General features: G+C 48.8%; 1 protein-coding gene across 2 annotated transcripts in view; it reads right to left on the bottom strand.

Moving 5' to 3' along the window:
* Positions 1-20649, bottom strand: part of EPHA10 (EPH receptor A10) — a 29011-nt gene extending 8362 nt beyond the window's left edge. The window contains exons 1-10 of one of the 2 annotated variants that reach the window (XM_028739228.2): positions 20545-20649; positions 18329-18393; positions 16467-17136; positions 10018-10173; positions 9315-9650; positions 6385-6509; positions 4983-5151; positions 2885-2996; positions 2582-2637; positions 939-1064 (exon numbers count right to left, since the gene is read on the bottom strand). In XM_028739228.2, coding sequence (XP_028595061.2) covers positions 939-1064; positions 2582-2637; positions 2885-2996; positions 4983-5151; positions 6385-6509; positions 9315-9650; positions 10018-10173; positions 16467-17136; positions 18329-18393; positions 20545-20605 — 1876 coding nt within the window. In that variant the 5' untranslated portion in view covers positions 20606-20649. Of the gene's footprint in view, positions 1-938; positions 1065-2581; positions 2638-2884; positions 2997-4982; positions 5152-6384; positions 6510-9314; positions 9651-10017; positions 10174-16466; positions 17137-18328; positions 18394-20544 lie in introns of those variants that run through there. The other variant, XR_003707818.2, reaches the window with a different exon arrangement.
* Between the last annotated feature and the right edge of the window lie 871 nt (positions 20650-21520).

Here is a 21520-nt window from a genome sequence, read left to right as displayed (position 1 = left end):
GGTTCCTGAACTTTTGGGGGCCGCTGCCCCCTTGGTTCCATAAATTCATCCCCAGTGCCCCCTTCCCTGCAAAAAGTGTTATTCGGAGTAGCAGTTTGCATGACCCACTAAGGAAGATAATAAATAACACAATAAGATTGAAAACACTAACAATTAATTGCACATTTACTCAAAATCTAATTAACACTGTTTAATTAATTCAACAAACCTGATTAACTTCATCCAGTGATACCAGCTTTTCAAAGTCTAATTTAACTTGATTCAATGATATGAGCTTTTCAAAGTCAAATTCACACTCCAGTGCTCCCCTGCTGCTCCCCTGCTACCCCCTGCCCAAGGTAATCCCACTGTCCCTATTTGGGAATCATTGTTTTAATACCTAACCATATGCAATCAGTTCCTACAGTTTATCCTCAGGTTCCCTGGAGGCTTCCCCTGCTTGAACAGTTACCTTGTTCAACCCACATTTTACCAGCTTCCTTGCAAGAATATTGTGAGGGACTTTGTCAAAAGCATTACTGAAATCAAGATACACTATGTCCACAGCATTCCCCTGATCCACCAAGCTTGTAACTCCATAAAAAAAAATATGAGATTTGTCTGACCTGACTTATTTTTGAGAAACCCATGCTGGGTCTTAAGCAATCACAACATCCTTTTTTCAGTGCTCACAATTATCATTGTAGACAGTACTGAGCTAGAAGGACTGACGACCTAACTCAGTACAAGGTAGCTTCCTAGGTTCTTTAAGAAGAGGAGGGGGGCATGCAACATATGGAGAAGACAGCAGCAGGGCTGTGCCCTCTCCAGGTCACGGGGCTCCCACATAGGTGCACAGCTGCCTCCCCAGCACAATGAAGCATGGAAGGAAGGGACCGTCGGGCAGCTTGCCCCACAGGCCCACTGAAAAGCAAAGAGTCTGGGTCCACAACACTCACCTGTCCCAAGCAGCTTTTCCATTTTGATGCTGGAGCTATCGAGTTCCTTGGCAAAGAGAGAGACAGCCTGTAGGGGGTCTTCACAGGTCTTGGGGTCAACATACATCCTCCGGGTTGGTATCTTGACTACAATGGGGCAGCAGAGATGGTGTTAAGGCCTTTTGCCAACATTGAGGTGCTGCAAATTTCCCCAACCTGGCAGAATCCAGCCAAGAAACAAATATTTTCCCCTGCTCCTGCCATCTGCCCCCTCCCTATGTCTTCTCCGTCATGGAAACCTGCCTTCCATGTCCAGCCCTTTTTGTCACTTATCCAGAATAAAGCTACATTTGAGGCTGGACCTCAAAGAAACCCACTAATGTGGCAGTTTAGACAACAAGCCAGGATCTCTCTCCTTACTGGAGGGAAAAGGGAAAACCAGTCTTATTTAACATCTTTCTAGGGAGTTAATACATAGCAACAGTTCCTTCCTGGTTGGAACACAGACATCTCTGCACAGACCAGGTAGATACCGGTATGTGTGTGAGCAATGCTGTAGTTTAACACCGAAAGTATCCTGTAAGTGACTGTATTAAAACTTGCAAGTTCATTAAGGAAATCAGTTTATATTTGATGCCTTGGCAAACTTAAGTATTTAACTTGCATTGGACACACTTTGAAGGAAGGTTTGGAACTGGTGAGAAAAGGTACCATTAGTCTCACCCACTGGCCTTGGTTGCCTTTGGCCTCGACCCTCTGAGGGGGTCTAAAATTCATGAGCCCCACTGTTTGGTCTCCTGCTTTTCTATACAGCCAAGAAATCAGATGTTTTTGCTACTCGACTGTTGATGGCCTCTGTTCTGTCTGCCTTGGAGTCCTCTGCAGGACCAAGCTGTAGCTTAACATCAGACCATAAGAAGAGTGTGCTGGATCATGCCAATGGCCCCTCTAGTCCATCATGGCCCCTATGGGAAACATGCAAGCAGGACCCGCACACAACAGCCCTTTCTTCTTCTGTGGTTTCCAGAAATTGGCATTCATAAGCATATACTGCCTTCAGTCATGGAGACAGAGCATAGCCACCATGATGAGTAGCCATCAATAGCTCTCTCCTCCATGAATTTGTCCAATCTTCTGTTAAAGGCATCCAAGTCGGTGGCCATTACTGCCTCCTGTGGGAGTTCTTTAGCTTAACTATGTGCTGCATGAAGAAGTGCCTTATTTTATCTGCCCTGAGCTTTAGTATTGAATCCAGTGTGCATTTCTGGTGCCTTCCTTCTACCACTCCAGTGCCACACTTTGTGGAGCTCAGAGCAGCTGCTTAATCCTAACCCAGAGCAGGATGTGCCCACTTGGGGACCTGCAGCCGTCTGCGAGTACATGAAAACAAGAGCCTCATAAGGGCCTCATAAGGCCCTGGAGACTTCCTTGCAGGAGCAGTTCCTTAGGGCATCTGCCTGGGCAGAATGAAGAGGGGGCCCTGTAAATGCACACTTCAGAGTCAGTCTAGAGAGGAGAGGAGGGAAGCCCAGGATGGCTGTCATGTTTGGAGTCTAAAACGGCACCATCTCTGAAGCTGGACTCCAGGAGAGCCTCTTGCCACCCCTACATCATTAGTATCAGGAAACCTCCTGCCCTTTCTCCTCCCTCTGCCTTCAACTCACAGTGGAAGTACAGCTCCTCCTCTCCATCCCGGTAGGCCTTGCTGTAGTCACACTGCCTGCAAGGGAGAGAAGCAAAAGCCACATTATACCTTCTCAGCCAGGACCTGCCCCAGAAGTGGCCTCAAGCAAAGCCCTGATATAAGCTGTGAAGAAAGGCGTTGAGTCCCAAAAAGAGCTGTGTCCTCAGCCCGACTCACTTGTCTTTTTTTAAGCTAGTATGATCATGCTCCAGCTGCCCTACTCAGAAACCTCTTAGCAGAGGAGTGGGAGGGAGTGGGCAACATGGGATGGTCATGTGCTCACCTCCTCCAGGTCAGGATGCCCAGGATCACAGAGACCAACACAATCAGCCCAGCAATCGCCACAATGACCACAAGGACTATGGGGCTCTGCTCATGGAAAGCGACAGCAGTGGCTGCAGGAAGAAGTTGGGGTGGAGAAATAGAAGGAAATGGGAGTTAGACCCACAGAAGCCAAGAGCAGCAGGGCCTGGCTCATCTTGAGCAACAGCATGTTCAAGGGCCAAAGGCAACCTCACTAGGACATTTGCTTTAATTGTGTTGTTGGCTGGCAAGCAGCAATGCTGGGAGACTTTAACAATGCAGTCGTACCTTGGTTCTCAAACTTAATCTGTTCCAGAAGTCCGTTCGACTTCTGAAAACGTTCAAAAACAAAGGCGTGGCTTCCGATTGGCTGCAGGAGTTTCCTGCACTCAATTGGAAGCCGCGTTGGACGTTCGGGTTCCAAAAAATGTTCGCAAACTGGAACACTCACTTCCAGGATTGCAGCGTTCGGGAGCCAAAACGTTTGAGTCGCAAGGCATTCAAGAACCAAGGTACAACTGTACAATTCTAGGCCTAGGGCCACAGTTCTGCTTTTCTGTCTCTCTCCACTTGTAATCCTGATGGAAATACCCCATGCCCTAGTTAGCTTTATGGTGAAAAGTTCCCATTGTCAAAGAGGCCATTTTTGTCAGGATCACAGCTGGGGCTGGAGGTGATAAAACACCCCTCCCTGCATGCTGCAGCCTCAACATATTTTTTTTAATCTCCCAGTGCTACTGCTAGTCCTGCAACAGAAGCCATATCTAGCCTGGTCCTAAGTCCCAAGAGGATGGAGATGTAGAAACGGTGCTGAGCTTTCAGCTCCCCCTCCTTGTTGCAAGCTGTGACTGTTGGAAGTGTTGGAATACATGGGAGAAATCAGAGAATAAGAGGAACCTCCAGACTTCCCAGACTGCCCTTTAACCTGTGCTGACCTTCCCCTGGGTACTAGACTGATACTCTCATACTTTCTTTCCTCATTGCCTTCTTCTTGCTTACCTTGGGAGAGGAGACATCTTTGTATGTCTCTCCTTCTGAGAACTTTCCTATTCTGCCAAGCCTATGCAGGCAGTTAAGAATACATCCCTTCATAATGGTTAGTTGATGTCTGCTTATAACTTTTTATAGTTTTTATTGTATGGTTTTGTTGCTGTGAACAGCTTTGATATATATTTTTATGGCACAAATATTTTTTATAAATAAAGATCAGGCATGTTCCCTGGAAACCAAGACCACTTCGCTGTTGTTGTTGGTCCAAGAAACAGAAGTTTCTTAGCAAGGGGCTTTTATGGCATTTAAAGGAGTGGGAAAGGAATCCAGTTGCCACCAAGGACTGACTTCTGGGCAAACTCACAGTGGGCAAAAGTCACTGGATGCATCAAGAAATCCAAGTCAGAGCCTTTTAGGACTTTTGGATTTAATTCTCCTACCCGCTTCTTTTTGATCCAGGCAGACTTATTTCCCTCTACCTCTGGAAACTCTCTTTGGCATAAACTAGTTACGGTACTTATTGCTTCCTCTGCTATTTTCATTTAATTTCAAGAGTAAGTGACTTCATGAATGGGTCAAAGGGCAGTGTGAAAGCATTGTGGGCGAGCAGCCAGGAGCTTGTTTTCATCCTCCCACCCCCTGCCTCATGGTCTGTTAGGCAGCATTAACGAAATATTCTTTAGAAGAGAGGCATTAAAATGTATGGCTTACAAAGTGGTTTTCCTTCAACACTTTAAGACTTGGCTTTCTGGCTTCTGCAAATGGCTACGTTCTATGAGAATTTTTTTATTCAATTCAGTTTGTTCCAAAAGCATCTTGTGTGGCAAATGGATGCAATTTAAAGCCCCATTAAACACAGCCTGTAGAATTCCTACTGGGTGCATCACCCCAGTGCTTTCATTTCCAGCTAGGCAGAGTTATTAAGCTGAAACCTGGCCTTCTCGGCACCCCCCTCCCTGTTCACTGGGGGACTGAGGGGCTGCTAGGCCAGGTAAGAGCTGTAAAGGGTAAGCCAGTTGGAGTCACAGAGGGTGCAAGCCTCCCAAGTGGTTTTATCGCAGCCTCTCCAGAGACACTTGCACACTCACTCTCCCCCAGCGTTTCCACCTCAATGCTGTGGCTGCAGTTCCCGTGGTCCTGGAAAGCGGAAGACGTCTTCTGGACTTGGAAGACATAGAGTGTGCTGGGCTTCAGGTTGTCCACTGTCACGGCTGGGATGGTGGTCTTCAGGGATGAGTAGCTCTGCTCTTTCTGACCCTGTGGGACCCCAGAGTTTCAGATTAGGTGAGATGCTGCTCCCCAGATCTGAGAAGAGACTAGTTCATTCTTCTAGGATTGGTATATTGCTCCACTCTCGGTTGTTAAGAAGGGAGAAGGCACTTGGGACGGGCTTTGCTAGAAGCCAAATGTAAATCAAATCAGCAAGGAAAAGACACAGATGTCTGGCTTTGTTAAATTACGGTCTAACACTCTCAGCCAAGAGGCCCCAGCCAAGGCAGGCCACAAAATGAAAGGGCTCTGTGTTCTGCCCTCCTGCAGCTGCATTTTATTCTATATATAGTTATGGGTTTGGGGGGGGGGGTCAGTCTGGATGATGCCCTGAGTCCCTTCCAGTTCTTGAAGTCCTGTATCAAATGAGGGTTAAAATCTAATAGAAGATTCTATAGCTGAACTGGTCAGAAAAGTCTCTTTGGCCACTTAAGTGTCATCAACATCCCGAAAGAATCAGCTAGGTTGTGAGAGCTACAACTAAGTGATGGTGCCCTCCAGGCTAATGGGTGAGCCTTTTCTCCACCCACCCACCCCAATCCAGCTGCTAGGTAGGGAAACAATAGCCAGAGGTTGTGTATGAGCTGAGCCGGAAGCAAGCTGGAATCTGGAGACACAGTGAAATGTTTGCTCTATGCTGGATCCAAAGCTGTGACTAATGGAGAAGCAAGATCTGTTGTGGTGTTGATGCTGAAAGCCCCTCCATCTTATGCTCAGGTTGTATATATGTGTAAATAAAACCACATATCCTAAAGACATTGTCTCTGCCAACCTTCATTCCAAGAAAATTGAACCTGGGTAAGAGCCTGGAACCCCCAGGGTCTCTCTCTGCTCGTAAACTGGGGTGGTGCACAGCTATATTTTCCATTTTTTTAAAGTAACATATTTACTGTGTATATTGCTGTGTCTTAACAGGTACACAGCCTCAAGAATTTGGTGAAGAGCCAGAACAGAAATGCTGTAAATAAATAAGAAACAAACCAGGAACTAGCTTAAGTCAAGCAGAGATGGAGGTGCTGTCCCTCTCCACCCTGCTGGTGTGTGGATTCCATATTCTTTCTCACCATCCCTGAACTCTTATAAGCAGCAATGGTGGAAGTGCTGGGTGGTGGGGTGGGGGTGCGGGGAGAGACTATGCCCCAAAGAGCAGCTCCAGTGCAGAAAATGAGGGGATCTGCCTTTCAGAGTTGAAGACAACAGCACCCCTCCTGAAACAGTTACCTTTTCATAGAAGCTAATGTCATATTCTGTGTCATTGGCGCTCAGGGCGCTGGCCTCTTGCCAGGACAAGGAGATGCTTTTCTGCTCAATTCTCTCAGCGCGGATGTCAGTGACGAGCCTCTGGGCTAAGAAAGCCAAAGAGAAGAAAGGCAGGTGGGTCGCCAGCAGCTTTGCCTGGGCATGACTGGCCCACAAGACCTTAGGCAGCCCCTGTAGGGCTCCTTATTTTTGCCATGAAGCTGTAGTACAGTTGTTCCCAAACTTTTTCACTGCAACCTTAGATCCATAAACTCCTCCCCCTATTCAACCCCATAAAAACCATTATTCAGAATGGCAATTTGCATAACCCACAAGCTTAGTCCAGTTTGCTATTCCTATAAATAAATCAAGTTTAGTGCCAGTCAAAGTTATTTGGGCCAGGATTGGGAGCAAAGTGCTGGAAGGCTCCAAAAGTCCAGTCTGAAAAGGAACAGAATTTTCTGAAGAGAATCTAGAAAGCTTGGGGTGGGGTAGGGTGTATTAGGGGAGGGGTAGTATCTCTGGTGGGGGACACATTGTGCTCCTTCTGGGGTAGCTTGTGTCCTCCTTTGGTCCCCACTCTGTACTCAGCTCTCACCTGTGGCTCCTGGAAGTTGTCAGTATGTGACAGTGGCCAAACCCAAGGAATAGTTTTGGCTGGCCGGCTAAACCAGGTGAGGGTAGATGATGGGTTTCAAACCCTCGGTAAGTCAATGACTTCCCCTGCATGTGAAGACAAGCTGTGAAGGATTGAGCAGACAAGACCAATAGTAGCCCACTACTCAAGAAGGCTGTTTCTGCACATGCTGTAGAAGGAAGTGAGGGGGTGAGGGAGCCCAGCAACCTGGGAAGATAGCCCTTCCAAGAGAAAAACTCAACCTCCATTGCCTTGTGGGACATCTTTGGGACAAGAAAGGCTAAGCGGTAAACCCTACACAAATCCATAGTGGAGTCCCTAAGACACTTCATATGCCTCTGACAGCTCCTGCAGCCAAGCTGGTTCCAAACATATTGCTCTGCTTTCCTTTGAACCCCGTCAGCATGTCCAAGAGGGGAGTCTTGTCGCCTGGGCAGCCCAGAGCCTCCATACACACTGCCCAGGCTTGCGCCCCAGAGAGGTCACTTTGGGGCTGCTAACGCATCAGGTTTCACTTCACCCACAGAGGTGCACTCCACTATCTCGAGACAAACATACACCAACAAGCTGGAAAGCAGAAAGCATGCAAGCTCTTTTAAAGAGGCTAAAACCACCACACAAGCTTTCATGCTGTGAACTACTGCTGTAAATACACTCTGTGCTCATTCATATTTCAGACACACACACCTCCCCCTCCCCCCCCCACCACATTGCCCATATCCCGGAAAAGCAAACATTAAATTATTCACTACCCCATGGCTTGATTTGATCACTTCGGCTCCCTGGGACACCAATGCTCTCCTTAATTAAGAAGCCAACCAAGAGGGAGGAAAAGGACAGCACAGGAGCATGGATGGGAAAGGAAACAAACTGAGCAAGTGAGCCTAGCTTTGAGGGGTGGCAGAGGAAAATGATGATAAAATTTATTTTTTGTACCCTGCCCATCTGACTGGGTTGCCACAGCCACTCTGGGCAGCTTGGGCAGCTGCAGCCTTCAGGGTGGGCAAAGGACAGCCTATTTCAGCTTCTCCTTCTTTCTCCACATGTCTACATCAGTTTGCAATTTATTAATGTCAAGCCTGAGCGTTTGTCAGCATTTCATTTCCCAAAGCAGAGGCGCACTAGTGAAAGGAATCTCTTCCAATGTGTATTTGCATAATGCTTTCACTAATATTGGACTTGCAATAGGTTTTGTAGCTATGCCGTTTTTAAATATATGTTTGTATTGTGAAATCAGTTTGAGATGCTTCGCAGGAAGCGAGTCCAGGCTTTCTGTTGAAGATCGGCATAGCAAATTTTGAAAGGGAGCTGCATTTCAGTTCACATATTGTTCCAGGAAGTGCAAACCAAATCTCTCCCCTCGCCACCCCCACTGCTATCTAACAGGCTGAGAAAGCAGAGGTTATGCCATAGGCTCTTTCAACTCTGATTTTGAACAGCTCCCCGCTGCTTTCTCATCCACTTTCCAATGAAGACTCTGATCTCTTGCTTTGCAGAGACCTGAAGAAATGTTTCATAAGGAGTTTGACCCTGCCTGTGAACTGGTTTCACATAGGCCATAGGAGGATTCTGGCTCAGCAGCGGGGTGAGCCTAAGGGATGGGCCCCACTAAGCTGAAAAGAGGGCAATGAGCTCCCCCCCCCCCCCATAATGCCCAACCCTGTCTATTAATAATCCATTATTACCTTGTTTTCCTGGCAGAGAGGAACTCAAGGCAACTCTGAACAGTTTATTTCTCCCTCTCTTTCCTGCCCTGTTGTGGCCCTGCAAATAGGTACTGAGTGTAGGGTAAAAGTGGTGAGGGCCCTGCAGAGGCCAGGTAGGTAAATCCAGGTTCAGCCTCTGATTTCCCTCCCCCACCCCCCACAAGATCAGTATTTAGTTTCTCAAGATAACTTGCAGCTACTTCTGAGGCCATCTCTCTCCCCTCCACCCACAAGCCATCTTGAAAGCCAGTGTGGCACAGTGTTTTTCGAGTGTCAAACGAGGACCTGGGAGAGACCAGGGTTTGAATCATCACTCAGCCATGAAGCTCACTAGGAGACCTTGGGGGCCAGGCACTGCTTCTCAGCCTCACCTACTTCACAAGGTTGTTGTGGGGAATAATGAGGAAGGGGGCAGAACCACGTGTCCCCCCCTTAGGCTTCTCAAAGGAAATATATAAATGCATTAAATAAATAGATCATAAAATATTTCATAAGCAGTAGGCTGAAAGGCAGGCACACCAAGCAGGGAGAATACCTCCCCCCACAAAACACCCCACCTGCTTTCCTACCTGTCACCCCGGTAAAGATGGTCATTTCTGCGTATGGCTGCTCAGATGAGCTACCCAAGCCTGAGACACCATTGGCAGCCTCCACACGGATGGTGTAGTTTGCCTGGGGCAGCAAGTTCATGAGGGTGGCTGTCCTGTCCACCAGGCCCCTCTGCTGGGGCACGAAGCTCACCCCATGGCCGCAGGGTGTGCACTGAGAGGAGGGGGAGCAGTGAAGGCACAGGAGGTTATAGGAGATGTCACTGCGCCCTCCCAAGTCCACCGGGGGACTCCACTCAAGGACTAGGGTGGACTGCTTCAAGCGGTAGACGAGGTTCACAGGTGCCGATGGGGGTCCTGCAAACAAGACGGTGGTTAGGTATATCAGCGGCAAGGGGTGGGGATGTTGCATGGCAGCCTAACTTCAAAGGGCATTTAAAATGGTAGAGCCCTGTTTTTAAATAAGCAAAACAGGTGGCCATTCTGCCACTAGTTTTCTTGCTATTCCGCCTCTGGAGCTGGCATGCAATGCAATGTCATCATGGCACGCTGCAACTCCAGGCCCAAGATTCAGAAAAGCCACACCCCCATTGGTCACGCCCGCACACACACACACACCTGCTTGCAAAGGTGCTTGTGTGATTGAGGATGCCTCTTAGCACCCCTCACTGATGAATGAGCCAACCTTGCAATCTCTACTACCAGAAAGAAAAGGATGCCTTACGGGTGCAGGGTGCAGACGGCAAGTCTGAAGGGGCCCGGGTGTAGGTCGCCTGGCAGAAGCAAAAGGTGGAACCTTCCTGCTGTGTGAAGCTGTGTGGAGGGCAGGGAGAGCAGCGCAGAATCCGAGCAGACCTCTTGTAATATCCAGGGGAGCAGGCTGAAAGGAGACAGCAAGATGCAACAGAGCTGAGGCTAAGGGCAAAGCCATTTCTAGGGGAGGACCCAGCACAAAACTGGGGCAAAGAGTTGCAAAGACGGGGATATATTTAAAAGGTGTATTGAGGAAAGTGTTGCTGCACCCAGAGGAATACTGTACATGAAGCTCATTGGTTCATCTCGCTCAGGACTGCCTACCCCGGCTGGCAGCAGCTCTCATGGGTTCCAGGCAGAAGACTTTTCCAGCCCTGCATGAAGACTGAACCCCATGGAGCAGTAGGTTATGGGAGAAATCAGGCAACCCTAACATAGACACATCACTCTCCACAGAGTTCTCAGCAAAATGTCAGGAGAGGAAGATCACACACAAAACCCAACTTCTCCTTCTGCCTCTTCAAGTCATTGCATGCAATATGTAGCATGGCAGAGAAAATAGCAAGCTCTTGGCGTGGATAGGTCTAATCCCCCAAAGAAAATCACCTAACAATTTTGTTCTCACTTGGTACCCACTACATTTACTCCCTGCGCTTGTGTAACAAATGGGTCCCCCCCCCCCCCGGGCAGCCAAAGATTCCATTCGCTTGACAAGGATTGCACAAAACAAGTAGCAATGCTTGTAATTTTCAGAGTTGTCTCCTTGAAAATTAAGTGTCAGGGGGGAAATTGTGTGAGCCTCTGCTGTGATTTCCATACCCGTAATTATTTCAGACAGGCAATGTAATATGTGGCTCAGCACAATAATGAAGCAGGAGGCTTGAGGGACTCTATGAGAGGGAGGATGCGCCAAGGAGACAAAGAGGGAGAAAGTGGCAGGATCAGTGAGATGCTGCAAAAGTGAGCAGCAGGTCCCCGATTCCTCTGTTCTGGTATTACAGAGTTCTCGGGTGGCAGACGTCACTCATGCAATTCTGAGATGAGGAGTGGCTCTTTCAGCTGTTCTGAGTCCACAGTCTAGCTGCATGAGGCCTGAGCTGCAGCTCCTGTTGATATTCCAGTGAACCACACAGTTGATACATCAGGCTAGACTTGCCATTGTCTGGACATGCAAGAAACTCCTCCATAAGGGACAGGCCACTGGTCTTTTGCAGGATCAGAGCAGCTATGGTTACATGCAGAGTTGTGGTTCACACAAACTGGCAGGGCCAATTCATGCATTGCCAAGTCCAGGAGAGAAAACAGGAAAGCTCCACAGTCACAGGGGTGCCTTTCTTGCAACCATCTGGCAGACACAGAGAAAGCAGACAGCTCTTCTTCCATTGTCTAATCTGCACACATGCACAATTGTGAAGAGGAAGCTGGTGCCGTTGAATGGCTTTTTCTCCTAGAAGACAAGCTTCATGAACCTGACCGGGAAATCTGACCAGGAGAGCTGAGAGGAAGAGAGGAGATGGGCAGGAAATGGAATGATAGACAAATCACCACGGATTAGCTCCAGATTCTGCCTTGATCTTGAAAGTGGAAGGAATGACACAATGAGGATCTTGTAGCCCAGAATAAATAGGGAGATGGTTAGAGAAACCAGACTACTATAAATTACATGGTTTTTGTTGTTATACTATGCTCTGCTTTTTTTGCCCTGTAAACTGCCTAGATAGTACTTTGAAAGACAAGGTAGTATACTGATAATTTTAACAAATGATTTTTAAGTCTACAGAGCCAGATGAATTGCACCCTCACTTGTGAAAGCAGGTTGTGGCTATTATGATATTTCAGAGCCACTGACTGTAGCCTGTGAGAATTGCCTGAGAAGTGATGGGTGAATGTCCTCCACTCCCTAACTGCAAAAAAGATAAAAGTGCAGAAACTACAGACCAGAGAGTTCAATACTGATACCAGGCAAACTTCTAGAGCAGACGAAGCCTGGTTTGCCCCAGCAGGGCCTTTCAGCTACACTGGCTTCTGCAAGAGAGGATTATGCAGATTCCAGACTGCTATCAGTTACTGAAGGTCAAGTCTGAGAGAGAAACAGAAGGGCCCAGACAGCCATTCACTCCATCTTGCCTAATTATTATTAACCCCAATTACACCACGCAGCTTAATTATGTTCCTGGACACTTCTGTAGAATCCATCAGCCAATTAAAGTTGTCCCCTGGTTTAATGGGCACAGGAGCCATTAAGAGGCAGGATCCTTCCTCCTCCTTCTCCCCCCTCCTCCAACTGTCTAGTGCCAAATTTTACAGCAGGCAGAACAAGAGGAAGTCCTTCCTTTGTGAGGAGCAAGTCAACTTCTGTCTATAACGTCACAGGAGGGGCAAATCCTACAAGCGCTTCTCGCAGAGAAGGTGGACTTGATAGGCAGAACTCCTTTCCCTAACCCAAAGGAAAGAAATTAATTTCTGAGCCTCTTTCCAAGTCCACCCTGAAATGAGTTCAGGCTCTTCCACTACCTTTGCTCAGAAGATTTTCAGAGGCCTGAGGCACTGCCAACAAATTATCTCTTCATTTCTTGGCACAGGGCTGGCAATTGCCTCTGCAACAGAGGCTCCCTGCAAAGCGGCCACTTTCCTCAGCCACGCCTGCCTGCCACAAAGCCAGCAGAATATTAACACAGCACAGCCTCCCACCACTGCTGTCAAAGCCAGAGAGGAACATGCTGTAATAGAAATTCTCCTGCAGCACCAATTTATGCCTCTGTCAAGGAGAAGTGGCTGACAGTTATTTTTGGAACTGGATCTCCATCATATTAATTTGATGGCTGGTTGAAGTTGTCTCATTTGCAAGAAACCCAGCTGATAAATATTAACCTTGGACTTCGCTGGAAGTCTCCTTGCTGCTGCTGAGCGAAGGATGAGAGAAAGATGGGCAGCGTTTGCAGGAGTTGTCAGCTGCTTCTTGTGCTGGAGGGCTCCAGATTCACAAAAGTACGTGCCCAGCAGGATGCAAAAACATTTCTCGCCTTCTCCCTATAGCCAATGATGGAAGGCCCAGTGGGCTAGCTTGCTAACCATAGTTTAGCATGAGAATGACCCTATCCTATTCTGGGGCTTGTGTGTCTCCCCTCCAGCACAGCTGCAACAAGACCAGAAGACTTTGCCTCTGTTTTATATTAACTGCAGCTTAACAAATCATCCAGAGCTATGGTTAGTCTTAACCATGGCTAGTGTAAACCATGTATGATATGATCTTGGCTCTTTTGCACTAGCCATAGTTAAAACTATAATTGAGATTAACCACAGTTTATCAACTTCCAATGACATGCTAAACCATGGGTAATCAATAAGCGAAATTGAATCTTTCAGCTTCCTTGTGACTGCATCAGAGTCAGAGGGGAGTTCAGAACTCAAAAGGGAGGGGAGGCTTCTCCTTCATCTACAGTGGTACCTCGGGTTAAGAACTTAATTTGTTCTGGAGGTCCGTTCTTAACCTGAAACTGTTCTTAACCTGAGGTACCACTTTAGCTAACAGGGCCTCCCGCTGCCAGAGCATGATTTCTGTTCTCATCCTGAAGCAAAGTACTTAACCGCAGGTACTATTTCTGGGTTAGCGCAGTCTGTAACCTGAAGCATCTGTAACCCGAGGTACCACTGTACTTCATCACAAAGCTCCACTCACTGGAGTAACATCCAAGCACAGCCAGTGACTTCAGCAGAGAGAGAGAGACAAGCAGACAAGCAGCCACAAAGCTGGGCAGGCTCATCGCCCCCTGCATTCCAAGGGAACCAGGGTGAGGTTTGAGACCCAAATAAGCACAGAGGAGCGTTTGACTGCAAACACACAGTCAGAGTTCCTCTTAACTATTTTTTTTTTGGGGGGGGGAGTGGGAGATAAACTTGCCACATCCCTAAGGTGGCTGCTTTGGCCAACAGAGACAAGTTTTAAAACAGTAAACAGCTGAACCAGTATCATGCAAACATTTCCACAAAAGGTTCCATATGCCATTCTTTATAGAGAACTGTGAAAATAGATGGACTGCAGGAATTTTTTTGATCTGCTGAGCTAGTGGAGGAGCTGCCACCATCAGGGCACCTAATGCCTGCTTTGCCAGTGTCCTCAGGATATGGACTTCACTTCATGATCACGGGAACAGAATCACAGAATTGTACATTTGGAAGGGATCACAATAATTATTTAGTCCAGCCCCCTATAAAGCAAGTATCATAGCTAAAGAAGCCCTGGCAGATGGCCATCTAAATTCTGCTTTAAACCTCCAATGGAGAGTCCACTACCTTCCAAGGGAACCCACTTCTCATCAAATAGTTCATGCCATCAGAAACTTCTTCCTGATGCTTAGTTGGAATCTCATTTCTTGTCATTTGATTCTATTGGTTTAAGTCCTACCCTCTGCAGCAGCTGAAAAAAAGCTTGTTTCATCTTCTATGGGGCAGCCCTTCAGATATTTGAAGATGTCAAGTGTATCCCCTCTCAAGTCTTTTCTTCTCTGGGCTAAATATGCCTCAACTCTTCCTCACAAGGCTTGATTTTCAGACCCTTGATCGGCTTGGCCACCCTCTTCTGCATACATTCTAGCTTGTCAATATGCAGAACTGGGCACCTCCCTCCCTTCTTCCAATCCCACTTCAAACCTCCTAGATATAGCCTCCAAAAAAAGTGGAAGGAATAATGGGCCTCTCTTTCAGGGCTATTTTCATTCATTCATATTCAAATATATGCAGTTTTAATCAGTTAATCAACTTTCTTTAATCAGGAAATTGCCCTAGTTAGCATACATGTGTCAGGGGTGTTTGATCATGTCATTAGGGGGGAACTGCTGCATGGAGCAGGGGAGGCGAAGGGGCGGGGAGAAACACCCATCATCTCCACAAGGTCAAAGCAGGGCATGAAAACCAACCAGGAGACGGTCAATACTGCTGGTGCTTTGGATTTTGCAAGCAGGCTCCCAAATTGGAAGAAGTCAAAATAAAAAGAAAGAGAGAAGAAAACTAAATGAGGAGTGTCTTCCCCCCAAGTAGCCAAATATGCAAAACTGAAAAATGCTTATTAAACACAGTTTTTCTGCAGACAAATCCAGGCCAGTCATGGAAAGAAATGAGCGGGGTGGGGTGGGCTGGCCAAGCCATTTTTAATTAAAATGCACAAAAGTCACATTCCACTGAAAAAAAAAGGATTGCTGCCAATTTGATGGGCTGGGAAGACTGTGTGCTTTTCTCAAGCCTTCCTGGCAACCCGTAAGAGCTGTGTCAAAGTTGTGGGTTAGAACTGGCTGTTGCCCAACACCTGCCAAGGACTTGGGGGGCCCCGAGGCCAAAATCACCACTTTGCCCTGGGATAATTTAAGCTTCTCCAAAGATGTCATTGGAGTTAAGGTCTCATCTACAGTTGCCCAATGATAAGACTTGTGGAAACTCTCAACCAGTTAGAATAACTTTGAGGGACAACATCCCGTTTGCCCCTTCCCGACTCCACCCCCCTTAGCAAATGCTGCAAGTCCCCTAAACTGCCCTGCATCCCATGCCTCCACCTTCATTCTAGGCCAAATGTTGCTGGACTACAACTCCCATCATTGCCGATCACTGGATGGGGCTGAATGGAGCTCAGCAGAAATCTAAGTCCAACCAACCACATCTGGAAGGGCAGAGTTGTCTTCCTGCCCAGGTCTGGACCCACTTCCAAATGAAGAGAAGCAAGGAGAGCATCAAGCCAGAAGCAAAACAAAGCAGCCCACAAGCCTGGAGCATTGAGATCAACTGCGAGAAGAAGGACACCAGGCAGGGGTAAAAACCACCTTGCAAACCCTTCAGGTTTCTGGTCACCCTGACAGGAGGAGCTGGGCATGTGATGGACGATGTGTCAGCCTCGCATGGTGGACCTAGGGCAGTTGCCCTCAGAGCGTGTGGGTAAATCAACAAAGAGAGCAAAGACTGGAAGAAATCCACTTCCACTTCCTCCCCCTCTCTCAAAAAAGTGTTTCTTAATTATTGTAATTTTAATTTAACCAAGCCCCTTGACAAGACTCTCCTGCTTTTGCTGATCCTGAAAATGATTACATCTGCAAGCTCATTAAGACTGCAGCGCATGAGATCATGTCCAGTCTCGTAATATTTTTAAGGATGGCTGTTAAATGATTCAGGGATTCCACAACTCAAGAGAGAAAAATCCAACAATGGGAGTATTGCTGTTGGCACGGAGAGGAGGGGAGAGGCTCCACAATCTCAGGTGCCTTTGGACGCCATCATATCTTAGCCCAAAGGCCCTGGGTGCACATATGCAGTAAGGGCTTGTTACAGCAAATGGCAAGTTCTACAAAACACATGATTTGCCCGTTAGAACCAGGTGACGGGGTGGGTGGACGACACAGGCGTAAGGGAAAGGGTACAGACAGCCGTTCCTTTTACCTTGACACCTGCTGCCCTTTTCTTCAAAGCCAGCCCTGCAGGCGCACTTCCCAATGGGGACCAGCCACTCCCCCTCTGCGCTGCAGTGCATCCTGGGAAGGCCGTCTGCCTCCACCTCGGAGTGGTTGACGCAGGCCCCCTTCACTTCCACCAGGGTGGCAAAGGCAGCTTCCGCCACCGTGTCGGGGAAGGTGGCCAAGTTTCGCACCGTGGAGAGGCACTTTTTGTAATAGACCCGCACGGACACCAGTGCCACGCAGGCGCCCACATCCTGGAAGCCCAGGTGGAAGCCCCTCTTGCTGAGGTGCCCAATCTCCCTCAGCTCCACGTTGAGCTTCATCTTCCGCTCGCCCAGATCCCCCTGGGTGAAGCTCTCGTCAGCAGCGATGGTGTCTATCTTGGCGTACTTCTGCTCGCTGACGTTGGGACCCAGGCTGGAGTCGGACTCTGCGTAGTAGAGGTTGAAGGTCTCCTTGCAGGTGCCCCCCACCCCTGGGATGCTGTTGCAGTCCCTGAGGGTGAATTTCACTTCCACAAAGATCCTCTGGCCACCCTGCCGAGAAATCCACGTGGTCTGCAGCCAGTTGTTCTGGTTCGGCTCCATGACGTTACAGATCTGGTATGTGCGGATGGGCCGGTCCTTTTCGTCCACCCCACTGATCTCTTCCCACTGCAGAGGATATGAAAGGAGACACACCTGTTATTCCGTGGAAATGGCTACTTCGCAATGCTTGGGGTCCTCCCTGCAAAGCAGCCCGTCTGTCATTGGTGCCAATCAGGGCTTTTTTTTCTGCAGGAACTCAGTTCTGGTACCTCTCAGGTAAGCTCCATTGCCATTATAAGAGAACAAGGGAGGTGTTCATGGTGAATTCCAGCACCTCTTTTTTCTAGAAAAATAGGACTGGTGCCCTGGTGTTTCATAGTCCATGAGAATTGGCAGAAAAAAGGAAGATATGTGATTAAATGAAGCGGATTCTATACACATCTTTTGGAGCTGTTCTCAAATACCAATATTCTAGAAATCTATTTAGGCCAATATCCTTGATATGCTAGGGTATCGTATACCCCTAGAACCTCAAAGATTTCTACTTGGTTATCTACAAGATGTTATTGAGGAATTGTGTTTAATCTTACACCTGCTGTTAGGATTATGGTAGCTAAAAATGGGGGGGGGGTGGACATATTTCCTGCTACATCCAAATGGATTGCTAAAATTTGGGCTATAGTAACTAAAGCTAACTTATTACAAAAGAATACATATAAACCAGCCTAACAGATTTATGGGGGAGAAAAGAGTATATTATGTAATGTTTTGGAGCAATAAATTTAACTATAATGATTCTATGCTTTCACCCTGCTGTAATATTACGAGTACTTCTTCACACAATTTTTCTTTGGTTTATTTTACATACTAATAACAAACTTTAGAAGATTAAAAATTAACAAGAAAAAGCCTAGCAGGCGTCTGAGGCCACCTGGGGTTTCTCAAACCAGATTTCAACAGTTAAAGCCAATGGGGAGCCATCCTCTTGCAATTGCCTGGCCATTAGTAGAGCGAAACAGCTTGCCTACCCTGGGAGACCAGGAGTGCCCTTCTCTCTGCCACCAAAGTGACTTCAGGCAGCAGGCAGGGTCCTTGCTGAGGGAGACGCAAAGCAGCCATTCTCTTAATCAGTAGACAAAACTAACCTGGGGGGAAAGATCACCAGCTAGCCAAAGAAAAGACATGACATTGGGCCTGGGTGTCCTCAGCGGCTTTGCTGGTGGCAGCACCACCACCACCACCACTCCCAAGCCAGCCTACCAGGCCAGGCTCAACAAGTGTGTTGCAGAACCACAAATGCCCCAGATCAGCCACTCACCCCATTGGAAGGGTGTGACGTCCAGCCCAGTTCAGCTTGCGATTCCTGAGAATCCAGCAAAATGACTAAAAGAGAGAGAGAAAAACGTTAGAAGGAGACTATGCAGGGGAGCCTGTCCCTGAACTCTCCCTTACAGGCCCTCTTGGTTCACTCTGGTTGATCTTTAGGGAAGGAATCCAAAAGGAAACTAGCAAATCTATGGCCTGACTGCTGCCTACCAGAGCTGGGCTTGAGGGCTCAGCTGCTTCCTGCTGGAGCTTTTGGGAACTGCTGGCTCCCAGTAGGCCTGTTCCTAATATCTGAAAGGTCCCCTCAGAGCTGGGAAGTACTTGAGGGAAGGCCCAGAACTTGGAAGGACGCTCCCACTTTGAACCAAGGCTCCTTTTCTCAATTCCCTCCGTCCCCTGGGGGCAGTTTTGCAGGGCAGAGACTGGTGGAGAGAGGAGAAGAGTCATCTCGATCCAATGACAGCTTCATTATCCTGCCCAGGCATGTCACAGAAGAAGCTGTTTGACCAAGAGATTCAGGGCACATCCTCCCCTTGACAAGCAAAGCAGCAGCTGCTGCCACAGTGACTATAATAAAGATTTCGTAGGACGCTCCTGCCAATCCAAGCCAGTTCGTTCCCACAAGACCAAAGCAGTGCAATGTTCAAGCAGTGAATGCTTTCGTCTGCCAGGGACACTGCTCTTTGCAAGCCAGACGGCAGCTAGCGCAGGAACAGAAGCAGCGTGCTCTGGTTATTTCATTCCCTATTTGTAACACACTTCTTTCTTTAAATAATAATAATAATAAACCATTTCAACCAGGCCTTTGGCTGGTTAATATTCCACAGTCTTTTAAATTTGTCTGTGGAAAGGGGGGAAGAGGTTATTGTTTTAGTTTTAATTATTTACTTGTGTTTTTATCTTGTGTTTTATTCTGCAAACCGCCCTGTGATCTTGTGACGGAAGGGTGGGATATAAATTTGATAAATAAAATTCTCAGGGCAAAAAACAAAAGGAAACAAAACACCAGCCCATTTTATAAAAAGCAGTTCTAGAGCCAAACCGAACAGATGATAGCCATAGCAGGCAGCATATTTGCAGTCAAAAGCTCATCTGGAGGCAGCAGCAAAACCCACAGCTGACAGCAGGCAACAAAGGAGGAAAGGGTTTACCTGGCAGGAGGAACATCCTCCTCCCCAGCAGGACTCAAGGGAGGCTCCATCCTCTCACTTCTTGAAGGAAACCTTACTGGACCCTCTTGCTAGGAGCTGCCACTGAAACCGCCCTGAGTTGAGGGCCGGCATCTCTGGAAGGGGCCTCTCTTGGGCATGGGAGGTTCAGCTCTGTGCAGCATCCAGGACTGTCCCTGCCCGCCGGCAAAGACTGGGATTGGGGAGAGGGGGGTGTCGGAGGCAGCAGGAACAAGGAGCAAGCGAGAGCTGCCTGCCTGAGCCCGGGAGCTGTCGGGAGGGAAGCTTTCTAAACACCTGCGGGAGTGACAAGCCTAGCCCACCGACAATCAGTCCATCAGAAAGCCGTCGAGGTCGAGGCCCGTTGGCGCCGCACGGTTGGGTGCCCCCCACCCCCCGCCGCCGAGCGCCGTTGGGCAGCGGCGTCCCTGCCAGGGCCACTGGGCGAGAAGGGGAGATGGCGCTCCTCCGCAACCACTTTCCTGCCAGGGCCCGGAAGAGGGTTCCCGAAGCAAGCGAGCGACCTTAAGGACCCCCGACGATCGGTGGGTCTCCCGACGGGCTTTCCCCCACCGCCCCCCAAACTCCCTTCAGAGGCGCTGGCGGCAACGTTCCCCAAAGGAGACGGGCTTTCCGGCGGCGTAGCGATCGGAGCACAGAGTCAAAGGGAGCCTCCATGTGCCGCCGCAGTCTACCCCTCCGTCCCGTCCGGGCTCGCTCCATGCAAGCACTCGGCCGGCCCACGAAAACACCAAGAAAGGGTTGCGGGAGGGGAGGAAAGGAAGAGGATGGGGTTTTCCTTGGTTGCTCAGCCCCCTGGGGTACCCTGGCGGGGGGTGCGCTTTAGGAAAGCCTCGCCCGCCCGCCCTACCCCTCCATTGGTGGAAAAGGGGGCTGATGACCCAGCAGAGCATCCATGCTCGTGGGCACTCTACCTCCGAGAGGTGGCTCTCCTCCAATGGGACTGCCTGGCCCTGGCGGAGGGCGGCACCCCCTCGGTGGAGCCTCCCTGGCTAGGCGCAGTCCTCCCCGCCCCTACCTTGCTCCGCGGAGGCAGCGCGCACGACCAGCCCGAGGAGGACGAGGCGCGGCAGTGCCATGGCCCCGCGCGCCGGCCAGGCTCCTCATGCTGCCGCGCGCTCCAGCCGCCCGCTGCTGCCAGGCAACTGCCTCCGCGCGCCGCCACGCCCACCGGCCAATAGGGGTCGGCGGGCGAAGGAGAGAGGCGGGACGGGCGGGCGGGGTTGCCCGGGGGCGTGGTCAGTAGTTGGTCTACGTCAGTGTTTCCCCCTTTTAGCTAGCATAAAAATCCCATGCCGCCGCCCCACCTCGAAACCTGGCTCCCCTTATGTTAAATGACTGCAATACCGGGAGTTTTAATCACAAATAATAGAATTGCACAGTTGGAAGGGACCCGCCCCCGGGTCATCTAGCCCAGCCGCGCCACCTGCAATGCAGGAATCCTAACGAAAGAATCCGTGACAGAGGGTCATCCAGCCTCTGTTGAAAAACCTCCAAGAGAGGAGAATCCGCCGCCTTCCAATGTTTTGGGGTTTTAAAATAACAATGAGTCAAAGTGCTTACAATTTTTTAAAAAATCAAAAACTTCACATGAACTTTTAATTTTCAGAGTTTGTTTTAATTATTATCAATCTGTGCACAGATGTTGCACGCTTGTCAAATGCCTTTGTTTTAATAGCCATAAGAGCAGGAAGAACAGCTTCACAAAGACATTTGGATCAAAACGTCTTTGACAGCTGAATCACACTTGATTCCCCAAAACTCCTCTTGGAGATGCTCTAGCAAGGACTGAAGGGTAGTGATGAAAGGCTTCCTCACACTGGTGCTGCACAATTGGCAGGTTGATCTGCTCAGTTCCCTCTACCAGAACCATACAGCTGGAAGGGACCTAGGTGGTAATCTAGTCCAACCCCCTGCAATGCAGGAATATGCAGCTGTCCCGTATGGGGATCAAACATTGCAACCTTGGTGTTATCAGCACCACACTCTAACCA

This window comes from Podarcis muralis, chromosome 7, assembly GCF_964188315.1.
Source record: "Podarcis muralis chromosome 7, rPodMur119.hap1.1, whole genome shotgun sequence".
NCBI lineage: Eukaryota > Metazoa > Chordata > Lepidosauria > Squamata > Lacertidae > Podarcis > Podarcis muralis.
This window is presented reverse-complemented; position numbering and strand designations above follow the sequence as displayed.